The sequence below is a fragment of the Camelina sativa genome, chromosome 12 (assembly GCF_030686135.1).
Source record: "Camelina sativa cultivar CO46 ecotype springtype chromosome 12, ASM3068613v1".
NCBI lineage: Eukaryota > Viridiplantae > Streptophyta > Magnoliopsida > Brassicales > Brassicaceae > Camelina > Camelina sativa.
The window spans coordinates 17,773,218-17,798,097 of NC_141891.1; the positions used below are offsets into that span (position 1 = coordinate 17,773,218).

The following is a 24,880-nucleotide window of genomic DNA, read 5'->3' on the forward strand; positions in this document are numbered from 1 at the left end:
TCTCTAGTTCAATGGCTTTGTTACGCACAACAAGGATAGGTTCCAAAGTTTAAGAACAACAACCAGGACTGAACACAACAGTAATTTCTTAGACAACTTTCTCTTGCCTTCTCATCTTGACAGAAGCAAATTAAATCGACCGTACATAAATCCTACAAACGAGGAACCGGTAGTGTGTTCTTCTTTTGTCCTTAACCAAATCCCTCCGGCTCAATCTTGGTATTTGGGATATGGTTTCTTTCATTAAACCGGTTAATACCACTATTGATCCCAATATGTTTGCTCGAAAAAATTGTACTTTACTTTTTTTTTTTTATCTTCAGTTTTAATAAGGGAAAGGTAAGCGAACACAAAAAGTGCTTGTAAACCTAAAACCGTAGTCAATTTCTCCAAATCGCTCATTCGCGGCTTCTTCTCATACGTCACGACGACCCTCACGGCTGAGGTACGTACGCACGGTGTCTCTTATCTCTCTCCACAAGCCTAAGTAGCCTTTAATGTTTAAGAATCTGATGGTTTTGTAAACCAATCATTTAGGTCAAAAGTGAAACTCGAAGAATCTTGTTATGACTTTGATGTTTCTTATTGTAGAAGAAATGTCCAGTTCAACACAGAATGAATCGCAATCGGAACAAAACAATCAAGGTTCGAGGAGTATCGAAATCATCGAGCAACCTGAATATACCATAATTAGAACTATTATTGAAAACACAGCACGTGCGGTTTCCAAGAATGGGTCTGAGTTGGAGAGGAAGCTCATTGACACTAATCCGAATGATGCAAGATTGAACTTTTTGAGAAGCTCGTTAGATCCTTGTCACGCATATTACAAGCACAAGCTTGCTGATCACGTTACTCGGATTCAAAACGGAGCTACTGAAGAACCAGATATCAAAATCTTTCACGCACCTCCAGATGTCTCAGCTACAACTATCGTCGAGACAACGGCACGTTTGGTTTCCAAATTCGGGTCCGAGTTTGAGTCGATGGTCAGGGACCCTAATAAGGATGATGCAAGATTCAACTTCTTAAAGAGCTCTTCTGAAAAAGATCCTTGTCACGCATTGTACCAGCAGAAGCTTGCTGAATACCGTGAGAGATGAGAGGTAAACATTCTCTCCATAAAAATTGATCCATGATTCTGACACGAACTAGCGCTATCTATGCAATTATGTAGCTGGAGAAGGAAAAAAAAAGCAGGAAAATAAGAGAGACACACAGTATAGGGGCAGGGAGATCCAGGAAAAGAAGGAATATTACCAATACCGTGCCATCCACGAAACCAAACTTTGAATCTGTTTTTTTTTATAGGGTTTCTAGACCTGCCAAGCAAGCGCACCTGTCATGGCAAAGGTCGTATGCATTCCCTTCTTTTTCAGTTTGGAAGCCCAACCAAGAAAGTCAATCTATGGAGATAGATTCAAGTTCCTTCTTTCTAAAAACTCAACGAGGGACGTTGATTAGAATCAACAGAGTTGATGGTGAGAGGGTCAACGAGAGTTGATCAGATACTCCACTTATTACCCGTAGGCTCACATATTATTTAGGGTCTTAGACTTGCCAAGCAAGCGCACCTGTCATGGCAAAAGTCAAATACAACCCCAACCTTGCTTCTTTTATCAACAAGGGTTGATGGTGAGATCAACGAGAGTTGATTAGGATCAACGAATGTTGATGATGAGATCAAGAAGAGTACTTGATCGTGAGAGCATCAACGAGTATTGATTAAGATCAACGAGTGTTGATGATGAGATCAAGAAGAGTACTTGATCGTGAGAGGATCAACGAGTGTTGATGATGAGATCAACGAGATCAGTTGATCGTTAAAGCATCAATGATAGTTGATTAGGCTCAACGAGTGTTGATGATGAGATCAACGAGATCAGTTGATCGTTAAAGCATCAACGAGTATTGATGATGAGATCAAGAGTTGATCTCGTTAAAGCATCAACGAGAGTCGTTAATATCAGATGTTGTGTTTGTCCCAGCACAGTCATATATATTGATCCCTACAAGAATAGGAAACAGATTGAGTCAATTTTACAAGATATATATATATATATATGTATAAGCACAAGACCCGAGATATTTAGAAACATAGTAAGAATGAAACAGAGAAACCCTAGGCTACGCATGTAAGGAAAAATATAGACATAGAAGATAACGTATATACCTTGATGACAAGCCGAACCCTAACAAGAAGAACATCGACTTCTGGTTGTTAATCAACGAGGGTTGATCATGGAGATCAACGAGAGTTGACAACGAAGATCAACAACGAGAGTTGATTAGATATAGATCAACGAGGGTTGATAATGGAGATCAACGAGAGTTGACAACGAAGATCAACAACAAGAGTTAATTAGATATAGATCAACGAGGGTTGACACAGAGGATCAACGAGAGTTGATGATGAATTAGATGATGTTATTTGTCAAAATATATATAGAGAGAGCAAACCCCATATAATCCTAGTTGATTTAGGAAAGATCTTACGGTTGTTATTTATTATGAAACACAATGAGGAAAAGTCGGTAAGAAAGACATAACAAAAGTCGGTTAATATAATACAAATCTGTGCCCTGATATTGGTTCGGTTAACTTTGGTTAGACAGCATATTTCTTATCAATCCAGTTTGACCTCGATCACGAAAGAGGAAACACTAGCAATATTTCTCTTGCAGGTGAAGAAGATGATTACATTCACAAAGATCACAAGGTTTTCATTTTTTGGTACGACTTGAGAGAGTAACCAACACACATTAACTAAATATTGAGTTATATAGACATGAGAGATCGCCCAAAAAACCCCACACCACATGAAGAAATGATAGCAGATCACTCTTCAAAGATTGGTCCAAGATAGTCACCTTCCAAAACTAGCCAACGCCTGAAACTCTCTCTCTGCCTCCATCCACTTCGTCCCAAGCACCACGACCCTCACTGTAGCCTCAACCTGGATCCTAGACATCTTATCATTCATGAAGATCGGGTTCTCTCCTGAGATGTACTTGTAATCCGGCATCTTCGTGTATGAGAGGTAAACATTGTAGACTTCTTGAAGGGATGACGCTCAGGGAGCTTGATATAGTTAAGGTCACAACGCAGTTTGTAGCATGGTATGGGGATGATTTTTGTGGGCATCTGATGGAAAGAGTGATGGTGAAGCCAAAGGTTCAAATTCATGAAGCCAACTGATTACAGGTTCGCTGCTTTTTTTAACGAGTTTGTTGCTGCGTATTCGCAAGTATTACATCCTCCCAAAGATTTGAAAGGCAAGCTGAAAAAGAATGCCGCTTATATGGCCGCCATTCTCAAGGGTTTTTTCGAACGTATTCAGTGGGATCTCATCCAGGAGCGTGAATGGCTTGAGGGTGGGGAGAAGGCTATGATTAATTGGCATGCTTCTGTGTCCAGAGATTTTCAGGGACAAGAACAGGTCAGGTCACTTGCTTATTACAATGTGAGAGCAGGAGATATCCTAATACTGAACGTCGTGTGATATACTACAACTGACCACCACCGGAGGGATCAGATCTGAAACCGGGTTTTTAAAGAATGGGAGCAGAAGATATCTTTATGACAAACGCTCAGGGAAATTTGCTTTACAGTCTCTTAATTCTTATCTTCAATAAATGTTTAAAACTATCTCTAATGCTACTAGAATGATTATTACTTACTTAAGTTTGTTTTATCTTGGCAGCTACACGGCTTATGGTTCATGGTGAACAGTTTGGTTTTTCTTCTAATGTTTTCAAACTGTAGTGCTTTGACGTGTAAAATCGCACAATTCTATTCCAAATTTGATAACTGTTCTAGCAATACTCTTTTAATAAATTTTATCCTAAAGTTTTTGCGTGTGTTCTGAACCTAATGAGATCACTGTAGCACAAGTAAAACGACATTCTTATCTTATTATATGTAAACAAAAAAGAATCATACAAATAATCAAAACCAATATATCGTTAGATGTTCAAAGAAGTGTCATCTAACTTATAGTAATAACAAAAAGATTTTTGGTGTTTAGTCTTCTTCGGCCATGGGAGCATCGTCTTGATCACCATCTCCAAAGTCATCATCTCCACCATATGGTGCCACCGGAAGAGCTTCGTCTTCATACAACGGTGCATCAGGAATCTCCATGTCCTCTGTCACTTTCATTGTCTCCAGATTCTCCTCGCTAAAGAAATAGTTCAATGGCTTTGATACCTACAAAACAGCGAAAAATAGCATTTCTTTCTTGATCACAATACGTTGATACTTTTACCACAGATGAAAAGAAAGGTTTTTACCTTGAATAATCGGTTTCTTTGCTCAGCACTTTCGATAAGGTTTTTCCAGAGCGGATCGCTCTTCAATGTTGCAGCTGAACCAACGACCTGATAAGCAAGTTTTAGTGGAGAATGGATCAGTGAGATAGAACCAGAGAGAGGGTATATAAATAAAAGCCAGAGAATAGCTTTGTGTGCAAGGATTGGTTTTATGTCTTACCAATACTGAAGACTTAGCTCGTGTAATCCCAACATTCATCCGCCGAGAATTAGAGAGAAAACCAATTTGTCCTTTATCGTTAGCTCTGACGCATGAGAATATAGCAACATCCTTCTCCCTTCCCTTTTCATCAAGATGAGGAAAAAAAACAGAAAGAGAAATGGATGAAAACTTGGACTGTGGTTTGAGTTCTGAGATTAGCATAAAAGCAGAATCTACTGCATTTTAGTTTGTTTAAGCGCACAGTTGATGTTGAACAGTGAGAAAAAGAGAGTAGAGTATTGACCTGGAACCCATCAACAGTGTTGATATCAACCACCTTTTCTGCCTCCGCACCAAACATCTCCTTAAACCGATCTTTGAAAGTTTTTACTTGGTAGTTATACGGCGATATAATAGCTAGCTGAGAACTTGACTTCAGCTCTGGGTACATGGTCACAAGTCTGTGGTAGATGAGAAGAACAAATTCCACCTCATCTAGATTTACCCGAGAACCAGTTGCTCCTGGATGTTGAGACTCTTTCCCTTCATGTATATCGAAAAAGCAAAATGGACCAAAGCAACGGTATTTATGCCAGTCCCGGGTAGTCTGAGCTTCAATGTTAGATCCATCTTCCAGTGCTTCTTCATAGAATTGCTTTGATGGAAAGCTTCTTATCTGATTTTCAGTCAAAAATTGTTTCAGGGTAAAATGAGATGCAACCATTTGAAGTAAGAATTAAGCTAACTACAATCTTTTGAAGAATCTTGTGAAGTAGCTATCAACTGATGTTAATTCTTTAGAAATCTGATAGTATCTATCTTAAGTGGATACTAAATGAGAATTGCTGCATACCTCTGGATGCATCCGGTATTGGGTCTTCAACATTTTCACTGGATAGCCAGCCTTTTGAAGTCTCTCGAACATGCTTGTACCATACCTTCATTAAAGAGAGAATAAAAAAAATAGCAATCAGATAGTGTCAATACAATATTCATGAAAGACATAAACAGATAAAAGGTTGGACGAATTGAGTGGTTTAAAGCACTTACCCAGAATCCTGAGCAACAGTTGAGATTACAGTAGCTGGGAGTTGTTTTGGATCCCCTACCTGATAAAGATAGAAACATAATATTGATTAGTTGCCTTTAACTGATCATACTAATCATTAACTCATAAACTTATGGTCTTGTGCTTGCTGGTCAAACCTACAAGACACAGCTATATTGTTCAATTCCAAGAGGGGATGCTTCTAATGGTGTGTGTCGAATTATCTATCTATTGTTATGCATTTGGGAAATTACTGAAATTTTGATACTTAAATAAATGCTATGGGATTGTTACCAGAAACACTTGTTTGCACCTAGTGGCCAAAGGGATTAGAGTTGCTGGCTCAACCTGAGCAAGGAACACAAGTGTAAATATCATTAGCAACAAACTCTGAGAAGCAGATAAGCTTCTGACACTCGGGGAATATAAGCATGAACATTTTCTCTATATGCATAAACTTTTAATCAGTAAAAAGCTACTTTCATGTAAACAGCAAACAACAAATTTTGACATATATAAACATATTTTGGCCAAGAAACAAAACCAGGATTAAAATTATTCAGAAACTATAGGTTAGGGAGAAGGTATTAATCAACCCCATGTACCAACATGCCATGAACAGTACTACTATGACAAAAGTCTCATGCAACTTGAGTTTCAAAAATAAAGCATCCTATTTTTCTATCCACTTTCAAATAAGCCATCAGACATTTATAGGTTCATGTAAACCTTATCAACACATCCAAACATAAGTTCACATATTAGAAGGGGCTTACAGCTTGTGCAGCTTCATCTATAATAACGACATCGAAGCCACGGGTAGATTTAGCAAGAAGTGCTGAGCCACTGAAGCTAAGGGTAGCGAACACCTGAAAGTGCAAAGAAACAGAAGTGGATAATCAGGGAAGGATATAAAAAAAGCTTTGAGTAACATTAATACGAAAGTAATCCCCGTACAATTGCAGCCTCTTCCAAAATTGCAGTGCGGATACTATCTATATCAGTTCCTGTCGTTCCTTGTTTTGGTTTATCGATGGCAGAGCCACGCTTTTGTGTTACCTGCAAAACAGTGTTCTCAGAACGCAGTATCCAAACAAAAGATATGTCAACAAATTTTGTAATTTCGTTGTTTGTTCTCTACAAGTGTGATTCCTCCTTGATGAATATTCTTTATCTGATGACACTTAGACTCCCAGTAGAATATCCTTTAAGAAAGTTAAATCAAGCAACCAAAACTAAGCCAGGACAAACGACAATCAAAGTGTAAAAGCTACTAGATACATACAAGGTGATCCAGGGATACTGATGCAACGGAGTGATGTGCCTTGAGACCAATTCGAACTATTTTGGGTGTGTATGTCTGGGCGTTTTCGTCACGAAGACCTCAAAGTGCAAAAGTCATAATTTATAAGACCGTTACCAACTTTTCAACAATGAAACGATGTAGTGAATAAACCACATACCTGTAGTCAGAAGCCGCAACACAATCTCATCAAGTGCCGAGTTTGATGGAGCACAGACAAGTACTCGTAATCTGTACTTCCGACTAGCATTAACCACCTCTGGTTTCTGAAAACAAAAGAAAGATAAGTGGCGTTACTATATGATAAAATAAATAAATGCGGTGTTACCACTTGTCTCAGAATAAAATCTTACGACTTACCAATTCATTTCCTGAGGTTGGAAAAAAACCATCATCACCATCTTCAGGCATAATAGCATCTCGAGGGTTGACACCCAAAATCCAAGGAGAAGCTCGTCCCCAGTGATTGTATCTGCAGACAAAAGAAATGATGAGATAATAGGGAGGTATGACATGTTATATTTCAGACCAAACTATTGATGCAATGTAATATTATTCTAAATCCTCTTATTCGCAAGATTTCAAATGAAACACCATATGATTTAGATAATATCATAATACTAACAATTTCCAATCATTATGAACATATATCTGGGTATGCGAGAACTAAGTATCGGAATATGTAAAAGATCTTAAAATGGGAGCAAAACCATACTTCTCCTCCATGGTCATCTGAATTCCACGTTTCACTTCTTGCATTGTACCCCTATTATGGAAAAAAAAGAAGGAATATTAACGAGAATGCAAAGCATAGTTGTCATCCTAACTCGGAGCTGCACAATTTTAAGTGAGCATCAAGAGGATGGAATGTAAAAATCATACTTAGACTGGACTCTTGCTGGAGTGGCATGCATAATAGCTCCAAGAATGCTAAGAATTGTCTGTGTTTTCCCCGTACCTGGAGGACCCTAATGAAGGATAGATTCATTAGTATTAGAATCAAATTGTAGATGCAATTTGTTATAGCCATGTTGACTGTCAATGCAATTTTACAAAGAAGAATTTCATGTCCACATAGTTTACAAGATCGAAATATTGCCAACTTCGAAATATTTTGGTTTTCTGTTGTACGTATCATCCACATACTTTTTAAAGGCAATCTTGAGAGTCAAACAGAAATACATTGAGTGCTAGCTCAGTAAGCATGTTGGAGAATTTTAATTTCATGTCAATGGAGGGCATTCGTATCGTAAAAGATTGTGTGTTTTACATTCAGTGTATAAAGAAGTATGATATTTTAACATGAAAAAGCTTAGAATATGTCCTAAAAACAATGAAACGAGTTGAATAAAGAAGTCAACCTGTATTAACACGAAGGATTTCCTTGACAGACCAACCTGCAAAATAATATTTTGAGACAAAGAGCCCAAATCTATGTTAAGGGAAAGTTTAAAAGTCTGTAAGGAAAGAAGTGACAAGGCCAGACTTACATCAATTGCCTCCTTTTGGGATTTGTTAAGATTTTCGTTAAAATAATCATGCAGAGGTCCAGATATTTTCCACGCTTCATCTCCAGAACCACAAGATTTTTCTTCTGCAGTAAAGATTAAATCCTTGAAAGGGAGCGAACTGACCGATCGTAGTGCTATATATTCCCGAATAATGGTCGATAAACCACATAACTACAAAACAAACAAACCATACCATGAAAGAGTGAATGCAAGAGAGAACTATATTCTATCAAGAAAGGATATGCAACAGCCGCCAGATTTAAATTCAAAAATCAAATTCTAATTAGACGAATGAAGGGAAGAAAAAAACAGAAACCAAGCTAGTACAGCATAACAGGAATCTAGACATAGTTGAGGCCTATTATCGAATTCATGAAAAAGACACGATATAACTTGACATAGTTGGTGTGTCATAACAACTGACCTTTAAACTGAATACCCTTTTGTCTATAGCGCTGGCAGACGATGTAATAAGAGAACGCATATTTGAGAGAGATTGGATAAATGACTTTGTTCTAGAGGATTTAGTATTTCTGGTTATCTTGACTATATCTTCAGCTAAATACATCCGAAGACGAAGAAGATTGCTTTGACGATTTTCCACTACAGCAAACCCATAAGATGAAGGAAATGAATTCCCTTTAACCTGAAAAGGTTAATCTGTAAGTGAATCCAATATTTGAGAATGACTTTTATTAATCAGAAATACTACAAGTCATACAACACCTTGAAAAATCAAACAAAAACAAAGGATTATTATAAGTACCTCTTCTTTTGACAACAACAAAAGATCGTTTTGAGCAAGATATTCATCCTCTTCATGTTCGTATGTGACAAGCAGAAAGTGAAACCCTTCACCCTCGCTGCATTCCATTACCAATCTCATTTTACACACCGTTTCTAAGAGGAAAAAAAATGACAGAAAAGTCACTTCCACAATTTTCAGAGCCAAAATGTAAAGAAACTCGTTTTATAAACAACAAATCTTACTACAAGTATACAAATTTAATTCCCAATAACAGAACATCAAATCCGAAACATTTGACAATCTCTTCCATGATCAATGGATGGACAGAAGTAATAAGACAAACACGAAAAGACATCATTAGATGAAAATATATAGTATAAGCTAACCTTCTTCACTGTCTTTATTCTGCAAAATTTGAGCTTTAACTTCTTCGAAGAGCAGTGGTTCAAAAGTCTCAAAGTAATCATCAACATCTTTATAAGTATTCTTTACAACACTCAACTTCTCTTTAGAATCCTTTCTATTATTCCTCTGTAAAGATAAATGAAACTTTGAAATTAAATCTCACATTCGCCTAAGTAAGAAAACGCATATAGTGTTTTACGCAGATGATGATCAATGAAGTTTACCTCATTTTCTTTTGTAAGCTGTTTGTAATCCCAACCTAATATAATGTTATAGAAACGGGTAACAGCTGAGGATTCTTCTTCTTGTAGCTTAATATTATCGATCGCCATTACACACACTAATCTCTCTCTCTCAGCTCCAAAATCACCGCTCAGAGTCTTCTACACGAACATGTATCAAAACAAACCAAAACGAAATTGGGGAAGAAAGTTATATAAACGCAGTACAGATAGACATACGACTCTCGAACCCAATCATCAACAGATAGAAACCCAATTTGAGATAGGGAATTGAATTTGAAGAGAACAACATATAAGCTAAAATAAAAATCTCAGCAAAAGGTATCGTAATATGAGCTAAACATTCGAGAAGCAACTTGAGTACGTAGACGAGCTTCGGAGAGAGGATTTTACCAGTCGGAGAAGACGAGAGAAGACGGCGGAGAGAGGAGTTTGCGGCGAAGCTGTAACCGGAATAAAAGGGTTTAGCTACAAAAACTTCTAATTACACTTTTTCATTATTATAAAAAAAAAATATAGATAGATGATGGGCCGAAATAACTAAAGGCCCAGTATACGTTTAGTGAAAAAATTGTAATTCACTTTATTATTTTGTTATTTACATAAGTAGTTTCAATCATATACACAAATTTACTTTACATATATGTTTGTTTATCACACTGGCTAAACACAATTAATTAGACTTGTAACAAATGTGTAATTTGAAAAGGTTTAGTAGTTTCTGATGGTGCTACTGGTGCAAGGGGTGCAAGCAAGATCCATGGTTGAGATACAAACACGAAGAACTTCGTGAACAACTCCACGCTGAAGCACTTTTAGAACGGTTTCTTCTTTCCCTGTTACAACATTGACTAGAGAGACCTGACGTGATACGATTTCGTCTCTCATTCGTCTCCCACCTGACCATCGACCTAACGTCAACCATTTCACCCAAACCAGCTGCTCGGAGATTCCATATCGCGTAAGCGCTTCCAAGATTTGCTCCCGCTGTAGATTAGCAATGTTTAAAGTAAGTTGGAAAAGGAGTAAAGGTAGTGATGTTTGGTTTCTTTTGGAAATTAACAAACAAACTAACCAGCGGTTTCAGGTGTTGTATGCAGTAGATGAGTCCAATGAGGTTTAGCAGCACGCTCAAGTTTGGTTTGAAGATAAAAAACTCCACATCTTGAAATCCTAACCTCATCGAGCTCATTGTTTCAACCGCGTGCAGGTATTGGCCGCCCTCTAGAGACAACGTAGATGGCCATTTGGTCACATACGTAATCACCTCGGAAGCTCTTGATGCCATTTCCGTATGCTGCGCCACGTAAAATCTTCTCCATTCCTACAAAAATGTTTTAGAGTATAGAGTAATTATGAACCCATTATAGACCTCATCGTAATCAACGTTAGAGAGAGTTTTCAGTCTCTCGCCACAACAACAGAGGCAACAAAAACAAACCCCAAATGGCCAAATTAGAAAACTAGCAAACTCTACCTATAAGTTTCCATTTTCCTGAGCTATGTAGACGATCATCACTGTGTCCAAATCAATCATAGCACATACAGTATAAATTATAAATTCTATATCTAATCACCTTCCCCCAAGACTAAGCAATTGTTAAAGATCTCAACCAAACAATCCACACTAGCAGCATATACCAATCCATGAGGTTATAAGAAGCTCCAATTTAACCTAGTCACAACTCAAAACAGAATTCAATTCTACAACAAACAAACAAACTCACACCATCAGACTACAAACTGACCAAAATCTAAAACAACTCGAGACTTGAATTTGTAAGAATCAAGAATCAATGGGAAGATGTCTCAGTTTTTGTACCTGAGAACTTTCATCATTGGTGGTTCCAGCGTTTTGGGGTTGAAGAAACTGAGTACTGTCTGCATCAAATGTGAACAACAAAGGCCATCTTTTTCGAAACAGAGGTTCCCATAAGACATCAGAACCACAAAGCTCTCTCCAAAAACTAGAACAGCTACTGAGTGCACAAAGATCATTCACCTAATCATCAAACAAGACACAGTTTTTATCAAGAACTAGCCTCGGAATCAAGTTCACAAAGAGAAATTAAGCAAAAATACAAACAAAAACCTGAAGAGAAGAGCCGATCTTCAGGATTATGTCATGGGGAAGAGAGCTACAAGATAATTGAATCGAATTCATACTTTTCTTAAAAAACAAATTTTGCAACTTGTCTTCAATATCTGTAGAGATATTGCGTTTCTAAGGAGTACACGTTTCCATATGACTAGTAACGGATGTGAAGGAGATGATGATGATGATGATTGTGACTCACCACATAAAAAATTACTTCTTGAAGTTGACTTAAAAGTCTTAACCAACAACAACAAAAAAGAGACAAAATTAACTGAACAGACAAAAATGTCAACTTCTCGGTGATTTCTTCTTTTTGTAGCCCATGAATTTCGAAGACGGCTTGTGCCCAGATCAGATTTCGCATGTCTAGTCTCATACGAACTCATATTTTTCATAGGATCATCAAGAAAAAGCTCTACTGTGTATACTGTACGCCCATAAGTTGTTCGATGATATGCCTGAGATAAAATAATCGAGATTCGAGAGTTGTTGTTGTTGATCAGCGGAAGTTTGGTTCGTAAAAGTCAAAAAAAAAAAAAAAAAAAAGAATGGGGCATTCCGAGAATTGAACTCGGGACCTCTCGCACCCTAAGCGAGAATCATACCACTAGACCAAATGCCCGCTGTTGATGACCTTTAACTTTTAACCTTCCAAATATCCTACCTCTAAGAATTATTAATGTTTTCTTAACAAGACCAGTTCACTCATTTGAAGTAGCCTGTCCAAACATGTGTGTGAAATGACAAGTTTTGATCCAATCCCAGCGAAAGTTCTCAACACAATTGTCTAGGTACAACTTTAGGATGTTGACTTATCACTTGCCCTGACAATGTCTATCCCTTGGATTCTTGTAGCTAGTCCAAGACATTTCATCCTGAACTCAACCATCAAGCTGAGCTTTATATAATTAACAACATCAGCAAGTAAAGCTTCTCAAACGTTTAATTTGTATAATCTTACGTACGTACACACAAGTATCATAATTTCATCTTTTTAATTAAGTCATTGACTCTTCGTAGGACCTGTAAAACTGTCAAACTTTATTATATTATCTTCAAGAGTTCTTTAATCATAGAAATATTTCTTTTCTTTTTTTTGTTGTTGTTAAAATGTTAGACTTATTAATCAACAAAAATAAAAATATTTACAAAAGGTTGGTAAAAGCTTTTAGCGCGTGGTAGGTCTACGATCATATCTGTTAGGGTTGTGGTGGGTCGTATTGTGGATATGTCCATACCGCTCCCTCCATACTAAATATATGACTGTTTGGAAGAGCAAACAGAGGAGAGCAGCTTCAATAGCAGGGGAGGTTTGGCGAGTGAGAGCCCGCAAAGTTATTGCCCAATCTGGGTTTGGGCGACGTCAGAGGAGGGGTGCACTCAAAGATGACCAAAGAGAAAATGTATACGGGCAAGCAAAGAAGAGATGATCCCTAGTCTCATTTCGCTCACCACACAGCGGACATGATTGAGTTTGTCCCCAGCTCTGTAGACGTTGGCCAGTGGATAGTCGATCAAGGATCACCAACAAAGTATATGATTTCAATATTACTGCGGTAACTTTTCCTTACTGCTTAATCCATAAATGGTAACGCTTAATTACATTTATTGTCATGTATATTAATTTTTGCAAAACAATGGATATTTATATTTTTGACTGCAAATCAAATTTAATGCGACTCAGATTTATTATTTTGTCTACTGTTTGATTGATTTTAGAATTGAATTGTCATGTATGTCTCTGATTTTGGAATTCAAAATGTCATGTATTCTCTATGCTTGATTTTGGAATTTGAAATTGTCATGTATGTTTTCTCTGATTTATTTTATCATTTTTTATTTGACAAATAGGACATCAGACAACATTCAGCTAAAAACAGACTATTTAGAAGCCAAGTGTTGTACTTGTTAATGACTCAAGATGCATTATCTGTGCATGAGATTGTTCAAGCCAACCAGGCTGCTAGACTATTTATGTATCCCATCCTACTTCTAAGGCATAGTGATGGACATACATACCTACACAGAAGAAGAGATCACAAATTCGAGGTATTTAAGTTTGTTTTTTGTTTATTATTTAAATTTCATAAAAGGCATGCACTCATACTTTTGTTATTTGTTGTGGTAGTCTGGTGGTATCGCAGCAATTGTCCTTTACCGCACATCATGTAGGCAACTTGTTTCAGGTCTTAGTGGCACACCGCTATTTCTTTCAAGGTATCCAAGGCGATCACTTCCTAGTACATTACCTGGCAGAAAAACGAAGATGATGTAATGCTAATTGAGCAGTATCCGATTCCAATCGTTCCGGTGGTCAATCTAGCTCATCTACACCAAAATTAAATTTAATTGAAGTTTGGCTTCTAAGCGCTTTTAGTCAGGAAAATTTTACTTTTAGATGTCGCGTATACAAAGACCCCCGAATTTAAACCAGCGGCTATAGTCAAGTGTCAGTTATAGAACTAATTGTTGGCATGTTCTTTTCATGATATATGTGAAAAAACCTTAAAGAGAACTTATAACAAAATGGTGAATATATACTTAACAACATCAAATAATTTTTTTAAAACACATATTCATTAATTTCAATCATTTAATAAACTAGTAAATATATAATTATTTTCTTACAATTAATTCTGAAATGATAGGCTTTTATTAGACAAGACAAATAATAGTCATTACATTACACTTGTCCAATATTTTTAATGGGTTTTACACGTGTCTACATTGTTCATATATGATAAGGAAATTCAGAAACAAATAATATATTGTTAAAAGATGTTTTGCCTTAAAAACTACTTTAGAACTTAACAAAGTTAAATACAATAGTATATATTTAGGTTCTTGAGATTTTTTTTTCTAAAAAAATGGAAATTTATTTATTTTAAAGTCAAACTTAAGGAAAAAACCAAAAAAAAAACAAATTATTAATTTATAATGCAAGAGTTGGATACATCATACATTAAATATAAAGATATGAAATTAATTAATTTCCTTCACTTTTAATTTTTAACATCTGTACTAAGAAATATCTTTATATGCAGTGCTGTCTACATAAGACTATGTACAATGGTTCCAAAATTACAACACCCACTTTTTTCTTTTTAACACTCCACATCACTTTCTCTTTCTTCCACGTCATGATTCAACACCTACATTATTTTTATCTTCTACAATAGTTTTGTTTAATAAACTTACATCACCTTACCCCACCAATTTTATTTCATATTTTCCACCTTATTTGTGTTTATTTTTTGTGATCACATATTCTTAATCATAGTTAATATCAAATAAAATTAAAACAAGCAAAAATTAAATAATTTATAAAATAAATTGAGATTTTGTTTTTATTTTATAAAATATATAAATTATGAGGATCTATTAAAAAACCGGTAAAACAATAAACAAGAGTTTATGAAGGTTGATAGCAAAAATATAGTAGAAAGGATAAGTTTTTTTTTTGTGTCCAAATTAAATGAAACAAGTTTCTATTTATACAGAATGAAAAATGATAAATTTTGGTATAAAAATAATAAAATAAAATTTTGGTATTCTATAAGATCATTGATCTCAAATAATTGGATTGGGTAAAAAATAATTGAAATCTCATCATCCAATAAAAACAAAACACATTTCTATATATAAATATTATTCTATAATTCAAAAAGTAAACCATTCAGAATGTGCCACGTGGCGAGCAAATCCACTTCTTTTGGGTTTCAACGGAGTTGAAAACATTCAACTGTGTTGTCTCCACATCATCCATTTTCTTTTTTTCAACACCTCATTGCATTGCTTCAACTGTTGAATTTTTTATTCAACAGATCAAAACTATACCATTGTAAGTAGTCTAAGTCATATATTTAATAAATTGAGTGATCATTTTCATTATGTGTGTAAATTCTCTTCTCTTCAATATTATATATGAAATGTGTTAGGCTTCATAAGATATATCTTACGGGGAGAAGACTGTAAACTAGTCTTTGTTATTTAGAACTTGATTGTGATGGGTTGTGGGTGGTGGAAGTGGTTATGAAGAAGCATCCCTTATGAGTAAGAATAACATATATATATTTCTCATTTATTTATGTTGTTATATTTTTCTTACGATGCCACATTTTTTCCTCTTGAGAATTATTTAGTTATACTATGGATGCTGAACTGAAGATTGGGTTGCATTGTGAAAATTGCGCGAAAAAACTCAGAAAAGTTGTTAGCAAACAAAAAGGCAAGAATTTTATTTATTTATTTATTCTATATATATATATATATATCATAGGAAAAAAGATGGCTAGCTACATGAAGTATTAGAGAATGCATGGTCACACATGCCAAGTATAATATTGTATCATCAAATACACGAAGTATATGTATTGCATGGCCACATGCATGAACTATATGACGTTATGTGGTCAACACCATAGACATACAATCCGGTACACCGGTCGAATAATTCCAGCAAAGACCAACATTGACTCCGGCATTGACCAACATTGACCAAAAAATTGTATTTTTGAAGCTAATATATTCATTCTTATAATTAGTTACTTTTATTTTTGAAGCTAAACTAATAGTTAAATAAATTTATTAATAATTATTTTCAAGAAATATATATATATATATATAAAACATATGTAATTATTAATGATTTTATATATATAAATCTCTGATCATCATATTATTTAAATTTTTAAATACTACAAGAATCAATAAAATCAAATTCAACTATTTTCATTAGAAAATAATATGCAAAAGATTTGAGTATATGACTCTTTACTTTAAAATTTGCATGGTAAAAAATTTTAGATACTCTTTGGTTATTAAAAATTTTACATACTCCTAATAACATGTAAACAATAACAAAAAATTAACACTATTTACTTTTAATAGATAAAATATAATGATATATAATTATTTTCAATATATAATATAAGGGCATTTGCAAAAATCCTCTTATTCTATATCCTTTTGCAAACATATCCTAAAATCAAGATAAAATCTATAAATATCTTGAAAATAATTATTAATTATTTTTATTTAACTATTATTTTAGCTTTAAAAATAAAAATTAATTAATTATAAGAATAAAAAAATTAGAGATACCTAAGATATTTAGATATTGAATAGAATGTTTTCTAATCATGAAAATTCATAAATAATTTATATAGTAATTTATTATTTTGTTTTTTCATAGAAAAAAATTAAAATACAATTTGTTTTGGTCAATGTTGGTCAACGCCGGAGTCAACGTCGGTCTTAGCCGGAATCATTCGACCGGTGTACCGGATTGTATGTCTATGGTGTTGACTACATAACATCATATAGTTCATGCATGTGGTCATGCAATACATATACTTCGTGTAGTTGAGGATACAATATTATACTTGGCATGTGTGACCATGCATTCTCTAATACTTCATGTAGTTAGCCATCTTTTTTCCTATATCATATCATATTTTGATGACGATACAGTACATATATAGGCATCAATAATATTTTATAATTAATGTATTATTAGGAGTTGAAGAATGTCTAACGGATATGCGTAACCAAAAGGTTATGATTGCTGGTGCTTTTGATTTGGAGAGGATGTTGAAGACTATCAAGAAAAAAACTGGTAAAAATGCAGAAATCTTGGTGATGACTAAGAAATCCGATGCAGTTCAGACGGACGATCTGATAAAGTCCAGATAGATGATGAACATGAACTAGTTCTAGAGAAGAATGAAATATCTTCTTTAGTTCCAAAACAACAAGAAAATCTTGAAAACGAGAAAAATGATGATAAACCTGAGACAAGGTAGATTACTCTCTAATCGTTCTCACTTCTTCTTTTTTTTGTTAATTTTTAAGATACTAGATGTATCTTAACTCTTTACAATTATTTTGTAGTAAAGTAATGGAAGTCGAGTTCAAGATACCATTCCTAAATGACAAAAATGAGGTCGAAAAAGTTATTTCCAAATTCGAAGGTATTTACTTTATCCACCATTTTAGATATATAAATTTGATTAAAAATAATATTTTATATTATCAATTATATTAAACGAGAAATGAAAACGTCCCACATTCAATCTCAGCAAAATTGTACCATTATACCATTAATGAAATTGCCCTTCACGTTGTAATATTTTGTCCCTGAACGTAAAATTACCTATTTTTCGCATTAAAAATAAATCAAAAATCGGATTAGAAATAATCTAATTGCATAAAAAGTTAATAGCACAAATAGAATTTGCTAAATTAATCCCTAAATTTTATGAATAAGATCTCTTTCACGCTTAATCAAAGGATACATGACCATAATATAACACGTTTAAATTGGGTAATTAATGGGCTTCGGTTAGTTTTTTTAAAGATCCACGTAAATAAAAATTATGGGTTTATGCATGAAAAAAGCCCGATGAGAAAACACCGTCTTTCTGTAAACCCTAAAAACCTAGAAACCCTAAAAAATATAGATGCTTTACAACTATAAATACAAATGATTTCGTATGCTTTCACCATAACCCGAAAAAAGCATTCTTCTCTTGAATTTTAATAATTCTTTTATTATGTTCTCAAATTTTTTTTTGTATTCCGATCTTGATGTTTTTAATGATACATCGACTGATCCCTTTTATTTTCCTGTTCGTATAGTGGTTTCTTGGAAAGCAAGATCCACAAATCATAAAGCTTTGGTTGTTGTTGGTTCATCTTCTAATCAAGGTATAAAATCGTTTTTTTTTGTTGAGTTTTATAGATTCGTTCATATTCTCAATTTCTAATTTGTATTCTGATTTTGCTGTTTCTTATGATTCACGTTTATTTTCGTGTTCGTGTAGCTGTTTCTTGGAAAGCAAAATTTCAAATCTTACTGTTTTGTATTATTCACCTAATTTAATGTGTTTTCCTGATTGTGTAGTGGTTTCTTGAGAACCAAGATTCGAAACTCACCAAGCTTCGATTATTGTTGGTTCACCTTTAAAAAAGGGTATAATATTTTACTATTTTGAATGATGATTTACATTAGTTTCTTTTGTCATGATCTCAAATTTATATTGGTGTTCCTATAATGTGTTTATGAATAATCCACAGATCTACAGATTAATTGTATTTACCTGATTCTATGGTTGTTTCATATATAATAATTGTATTCAGATTTTGCTGTTTCTTATGATTCACTTTTATTTTCATGTTCGTGTAGCTGTTACTTGGAAAGTAAAATTTCAAATCTTACTGTTTTGTATTATTCACCTAATTTAATGTGTTTTCCTGTTCGTGTAGTGTTTTCTTGGGAGCCAACATTCGAATCTCATCAAGCTTCGGTTATTGTTGATTCACCTTTAAAAAAGGGTATAACATTTTACTATTTTGAATGATGATTTACATTAGTTTCTTTTGTCATGATCTCAAAATTATATTGGTTACGAACCAGAGATTATATATTACTATATTTTACTATATATTAGTTTCACTACAGATCTACAGAGTAATTGTATTTACCTTTTTTTTTATGGTTGTTTCATATATAATAATATAATAATAATAATTTTTTGATTTAGGTATTGTGGAGGAGACTTTGATACTAAATAATATCAGGTATAATTTCTTATAATTATAATTCTTATCACGATTGTATTTTCCTTTTAACAATTATTTATAGTTTATAATAAATAATAGTTTTGTCTAAACTTGGATTGCCATGTTTCAGGACTATTATGATCGTAGATATCCATAGATTCGATTTACGGGTATTTCATTTTTTTTATAATCGTGTTATATAAACATGTTTTATTTGGTAATTTTGATTTACTTTTAACTAAAATATTGAACAGGTTTCACCCAGGGAATGCTATAATGAAGATGGTCCTGAGGTTAATGGTATGAATCGTCCGATGGCTACGACAGCTAAATTCTCGGAATGGATTATATTCAATACACAAGTTGCTCAAGCCAAAGGAATTACTTAATCTGAAATTCCAAAACCATTTGTTTGGTGTCCTAGAGATATGATATGGAAGAGAAAATCAAGGAGAAGACAATTTCAATCGCCATACAATATTCCTATAATATTTGTTTTGTTAAATTAATTTGAAATTTCTTTAAATGTAACAGTAGTCTTAAATTTATTATATTTATCTTTCATCTTTTTGAAATTATTTCACTTTAATGAGTTTTGTATAATATACAGTCTTCTCAATACATATAAAATACTTATCGTCATAAATCTATTATATGGAAGACAATATAAAGCTGTTATCGTCATATTTCTCATATTTTTATTTCAATAGAAATTGAGATCGTTGAAAAAATTATGGTATATGCGATTACTAACAACTTTAATTCAAGCAACAGCAAAATTCAAACCGAGAAAGACGGATCTGATTCATGTCGTGAATGCACAAGGTAAATAATATTCAGTTTCTGGTATATCAAAATAGGTTTTGATTTTAAATTAATGTTCAAACGTATGAACTTATTTTCAGAAGTGAACTCAAAACATGCAAGGGTGAAAAGAACGAAAATTCTTAAATAAAAAAAAGTTCGACGACGCAATGAAGGTCGTTTCTACCCATATGTTATAGTATATACTAAATATTTTTATTAAAACATATTTTTGTGTTCAAATATGTAGTTCCTACGATGTTGCCTCTGATGCATGAAGATTTTGCATGTTTTACTGTTTCTGACTCTGAGTCAAATAACGATAGTGATTCTGATAGCTCAAATGATGAATCTGATTCTGAGTATTGTACTACCCATAGTGTAACAAATGAATTCACACCCGTAACATCTGGGTTACAAATAAATGGTATTTTTAAAAGCTAATCTTAATTTTCGAAATAATTTAAAATATATATATCCAGGTTAATTAATTTTGTATTACTAATGTTATTAGGTTATTATGATGAAGGAGATCCTTCGTATTTATGTGAAAATTGTGGAGCATATTTATGGTTCGGATAACGGTTAAACAAGCAAGTAAAGAAGGCGAAACCAATTTTTTCAATGTGCTGTAAAAAAGGGAGAGTCCAACTTCCCAAGCTGAAAACTCCACCGAATAAATTATCGGCGTTGTTATATAATCGCGATGATAGAAGTGACAACTTCCGTGAAAATATAAGAGCATACAATATGATGTTTTCCTTCACGTCATTAGGTGGGAAAATAAACCATTCTATTAATAATGGTAGAGGGCCGTACGTGTTCCAGATGTGTGGAGAAAACTATCACCATATCGGAGATATTTTACCTGAACCTGGAGAAAAACTGACGTTCTTACAACTTTATATACATGACGTAGAGAATGAAGTACCTAACAGGATAAACGCATTCGGGTCAGTTTCATAGCTTATAAATATAAGATTATATTGATGTGTGTTGCTAATGTTTTGAAGTTTTATTTGCCCTTGCAAGAACATCTGGATCTACCGAGAAAATAAGACAAACAACTGTAGAACTTCTAAAAAGGATGCTTGATAATCATAATCCGCATGTACAGGCGTTTAGGTTGGCTCGAGAAAGATTTGATTTAACAAATACCGTGACAAATTTGAGGTTAAGAATTCCTGCAGAAAGGACTGCTGATGCAAAGACTCATAATCTACCTACATGCAATGAGGTAGCTGGATTAATACCAGGTGATTTCAGTACTGGAGTATTTAAGCGCGACATTGTTATAGAAAGTCGTTCCGGCGGCCTCCAGAGAATTAGTGAACTCTATCCAGCTTACTTGCCACTTCAATATCCATTATTGTTTCCATATGGAGAGGATGGTTACATGTTAGGTATTGACATTGGTTTTGTAGATACGGCTGGACGAAAAAGGAAAACAGTTTCGATGAGAGAATTTTATGCTTTCCGTATATTTGAGAGATATCAAGAATCTTCAGCGATTGTGATGTCGGGAAAATTATATCAGCAATTTTTGGTAGATGCGTTCACAACTATAGAATCCAACAGACTGAATATATTTCCATGAACCAGAGCAAACTACGGACGGAAAGAATCGATAAGATAGTTGAAGCTGTTAATCAAGGAAACGAAGATCTTGCAGAACACGGTAAAAGGATCTACATTCCTTCATCGTTTACAGGTGGAAAACGTTATATGATGCAACATTATTTAGACGCGATGGCTACTTGCAAGTTCTATGGTTTCCCCGATATTTTCATAACAATTACTTGCAATCCCAGATGGCCTGAAGTTGTTCGATATCTAACAAGGCATAATCTTAAGCAAGAAGATAGACCAGATATTTGCTGCCGGGTCTTTAAGATGAAGCTTGATAGACTAATGGAACAAGTGACTAAAGAAAAAACTTTTGGTGTTATAAACTCTGTTATGTTTCATATTATTAATCAATCGACTTTATATACGTTTTAGTATTAAAACCCAAAATTATTAACAATGGCTTTCTGGTGTGTGTGTGCAGCTATGTATACAAAAGAATTCCAGAAGAGAGGACTTCCTCATGCACACATTATTTTATTCTTGCATCGAGACTATAAAATGCGTACACCAGAAGACATTGATAAATTCATAAGCGCTGAGATTCCTGACAAAGAACTGGACAAGTACTTATATGAAGTTGTCTCTGATGTTATGATTCATGGACCTTGTGGTATTCATAACAGAGGAAGTGTTTGCATGAGAAATGGTACGTGCACTAAATTTTTTCCAAAACCATTCATAGAAAATACTATCGTCGACGATGCTGGTTATCCAATATACAAACGGAGGAAAAACGGGAGATTCGTGCATAAAAAAGGTTTTGATTGTGATAACAGCTTTGTTATTCCGTATAACTGGGAATTGTCTATACGTTATCGTGCTCATATTAATGTTGAGTGGTGTAATCAGTCACGTTCAGTGAAATATCTTTTCAAGTACATTACCAAAGGGCCAGATTATATTAGAGCTAACGTAGGAGACGAAGACGATCAGAATGAAATCAAGAAATACTATAACTGCAGGTATGCCTATTTATTTAACACATATGTTTAATTGAAAATATGTGTAAACCCTAATAATTTAATATTTATTAATACTATTATTCTTTATTAGATATGTCTCCGCATGTGAAGCAGCTTGGCGAATATTGGCTTTTCCGATTTGCTATCATACTACTCCCGTTGAGAAACTTCTGTTTCATGTTCCTGGACAGGAATTGGTAGTTTACAATGAAGATGATCCTATTGCAGATGTAATGAAGCGTTCAGCCAGAAGATCTAAACTGTTGGCCTGGATGGAATGCAATAAAAAACATCCGGAAGGTAGAAGTCTCACTTATGCTGAATTTCCAAATATGTTTGTGTGGATTAATAGTAAAAAAATCTGGCAACGAAGATCTGAAAGAAGAAAAAGTTTTGCAATAGGTAGAATTACATATGTACCACCTTCGATAGGCCCGGCGTACTACTTGAGAGTTTTACTTAATACAGTTCCAGGTGCCACAAGTTTTGATTTTTTAAAAACGGTAAAAGGTAAACTGTATAAAGAATTTAAAGATGCATGCTTTGCATTGGGATTATTGGATGACGACAAAGAATATATTCTAGCTATAAAAGAGGCAAGTGTGTGGTGTTTTGGGCCGTTTCTAAGGAAGTTGTTTGTCATACTATTGCTTTCGAAAAGTGTTTCGGTGCCTCTCGATCTCTGTCTCGCTACAAAAGACATATTGTGCGAAGATATTTTGTATTTGCAAAGGAACCGTACGAACAACCACAGTAAGTATTTAGTTTTTAAAATATAAATAAATATAATAGTATAGTATTTTTAAAATTTACTGATCTACACTAACGTATGCGATTATTATTCTGATCATAAATATGTCAACTAAAAAAAAATTATCCCTAATGCAGGTCTAATGTTAAGTCAGGAACAGATAACAAACTTATGCTTAGCTGAGATTGAAATAATTATGCGGTCCAACAGAAGCTCTCTGTCAACTATTGTGAATATGCCTAAACCAGACCAATCTGTGATGGATAATAATGAGAATAGGCTTCTAATAGATGAGAGAAACTACAGCCGTGATGAACAAAGAGAGAATTTAGACAAGTGGTTACGTATGTCGACCGATGAGTAACGAAGTGTCTACCTAGAAATTATTGAAGCTGTGAATTGTAACAAGGGAGGTATGTTTTTTGTTCATGGATTTGGTGGTACCGGAAAAACATTCTTGTGGAGTATTCTTGGCGCTGATATTCGATCTAGGGGTGATATTGTTCTTAATGTTGCATCGAGTGGTATAGCTGCTTTACTTATGGAAGGTGGTAGGACAGCTCATTCTAGATTTGGTATACCCATCCATGTGAACGAATTTACAATATGTTCGATAGATGGTAAATCACATGTTGCCGAGTTAATTAGAGAAGCAAAGCTCATTATATGGGATGAGGCTCCAATGATGAACAAATATTGTTTCGAAACCTTGGATAGGAGTATGCGAGATATTATGAAGTGTGATCGGATTTTTGGAGGTAAAGTTTTTGTTTTAGGGGGTGATTTTAGACAAATTTTACCGGTTGTGCCAGAGGCTGGGAGAGTTGGAATAGTTTTAGCCTCTATAAACTCATCATTGCTTTGGGATAGTTGTAAAGTACTTCGGCTTACACAAAACATGAGGCTTCGCAAGGCGAAAAATAGTCAGGATGCAGATGCTCTCTCCACATTTTCAAAATGGCTACTCAATATTGGGGATGGCAAGATCAACGAGCCTAACAATGGTGAGGTAGAAATAGAAATACCCGAGGATTTATTGATTGTTGCATGTGATAATCCTATAGAAGCAATTGTTAAACAGATATACGGTCCATCATTTGCAACAAGGACCGATGCAAAATTCTTTTGCGAAAGAGCTATTCTTAGTCCAAGAAATGATGACGTCGATAAAATAAATCAATATATGCTCTCTCAACTTCCAGGTAAATTAAGAGTGCAACTTTTTAAAAAATATTTTTTTTGCAAACAAAATTCAATATAAACAGTTACTTATTTGAATTTTATTATATCGAGGGGAAGAAAGACAGTATTTGAGTTCAGACAGCATCGAGACTTCCGATACA

The 24,880-nt window shown here is 34.3% G+C and overlaps 2 protein-coding genes, 1 long non-coding RNA gene, 1 other non-coding gene and 3 pseudogenes across 7 annotated transcripts; 3 read left to right on the forward strand and 4 right to left on the reverse strand.

The window, feature by feature from the left end:
* The first annotated feature begins 457 nt into the window (after positions 1-457).
* LOC104733625 (putative splicing factor 3A subunit 1) lies at positions 458-3,576 on the forward strand (annotated as a pseudogene).
* A 316-nt stretch (positions 3,577-3,892) lies between these two features.
* LOC104732099 (putative helicase MAGATAMA 3) lies at positions 3,893-10,226 on the reverse strand. Of its 4 annotated transcripts, none has more exons than XM_010451624.3 (21): positions 10,124-10,226; positions 9,713-9,871; positions 9,470-9,614; positions 9,102-9,235; positions 8,760-8,981; positions 8,315-8,506; positions 8,186-8,221; positions 7,707-7,792; positions 7,540-7,590; positions 7,185-7,296; positions 6,985-7,090; positions 6,807-6,904; positions 6,479-6,580; positions 6,298-6,390; positions 5,816-5,869; positions 5,524-5,582; positions 5,327-5,411; positions 4,778-5,149; positions 4,492-4,614; positions 4,293-4,379; positions 3,893-4,209 (listed from the first exon to the last, which is right to left on the reverse strand). In XM_010451624.3, exons 2-21 carry the CDS (start codon positions 9,818-9,820, stop codon positions 4,024-4,026), a joined length of 2,451 nt encoding a protein of 816 aa, XP_010449926.3. In that variant the 5' UTR covers positions 9,821-9,871; positions 10,124-10,226; the 3' UTR covers positions 3,893-4,023. The 4 variants fall into 4 exon arrangements, with proteins under 4 accessions (XP_010449926.3, XP_087334402.1, XP_087334403.1 ...); XM_087478276.1 differs by having other exon boundaries at positions 9,713-9,868; positions 10,124-10,218; XM_087478277.1 differs by having other exon boundaries at positions 7,707-7,782; positions 10,124-10,218.
* Positions 10,227-10,288: 62 nt separating this feature from the next.
* On the reverse strand, positions 10,289-12,401 carry LOC104732100 (uncharacterized). Its single transcript, XM_010451625.3, has 4 exons — positions 11,823-12,401; positions 11,553-11,732; positions 10,806-11,054; positions 10,289-10,717 (listed from the first exon to the last, which is right to left on the reverse strand). Exons 1-4 carry the CDS (start codon positions 11,892-11,894, stop codon positions 10,442-10,444), a joined length of 777 nt encoding a protein of 258 aa, XP_010449927.2. The 5' UTR covers positions 11,895-12,401; the 3' UTR covers positions 10,289-10,441.
* TRNAP-AGG (transfer RNA proline (anticodon AGG)) lies at positions 12,379-12,450 on the reverse strand. Its single transcript has one exon. It is a non-coding gene; the product is annotated as a tRNA-Pro (tRNA).
* Positions 12,451-13,573: 1,123 nt separating this feature from the next.
* Positions 13,574-14,356, reverse strand: LOC147930664 (uncharacterized). Its single transcript, XR_015574080.1, has 3 exons — positions 14,221-14,356; positions 13,936-14,077; positions 13,574-13,847 (listed from the first exon to the last, which is right to left on the reverse strand). It is a non-coding gene; the product is annotated as an uncharacterized LOC147930664 (long non-coding RNA).
* A 6,926-nt stretch (positions 14,357-21,282) lies between these two features.
* LOC147930665 (uncharacterized) lies at positions 21,283-22,196 on the forward strand (annotated as a pseudogene).
* Positions 22,197-23,688: 1,492 nt separating this feature from the next.
* On the forward strand, positions 23,689-24,851 carry LOC147930666 (uncharacterized; annotated as a pseudogene).
* Positions 24,852-24,880: the final 29 nt, after the last annotated feature.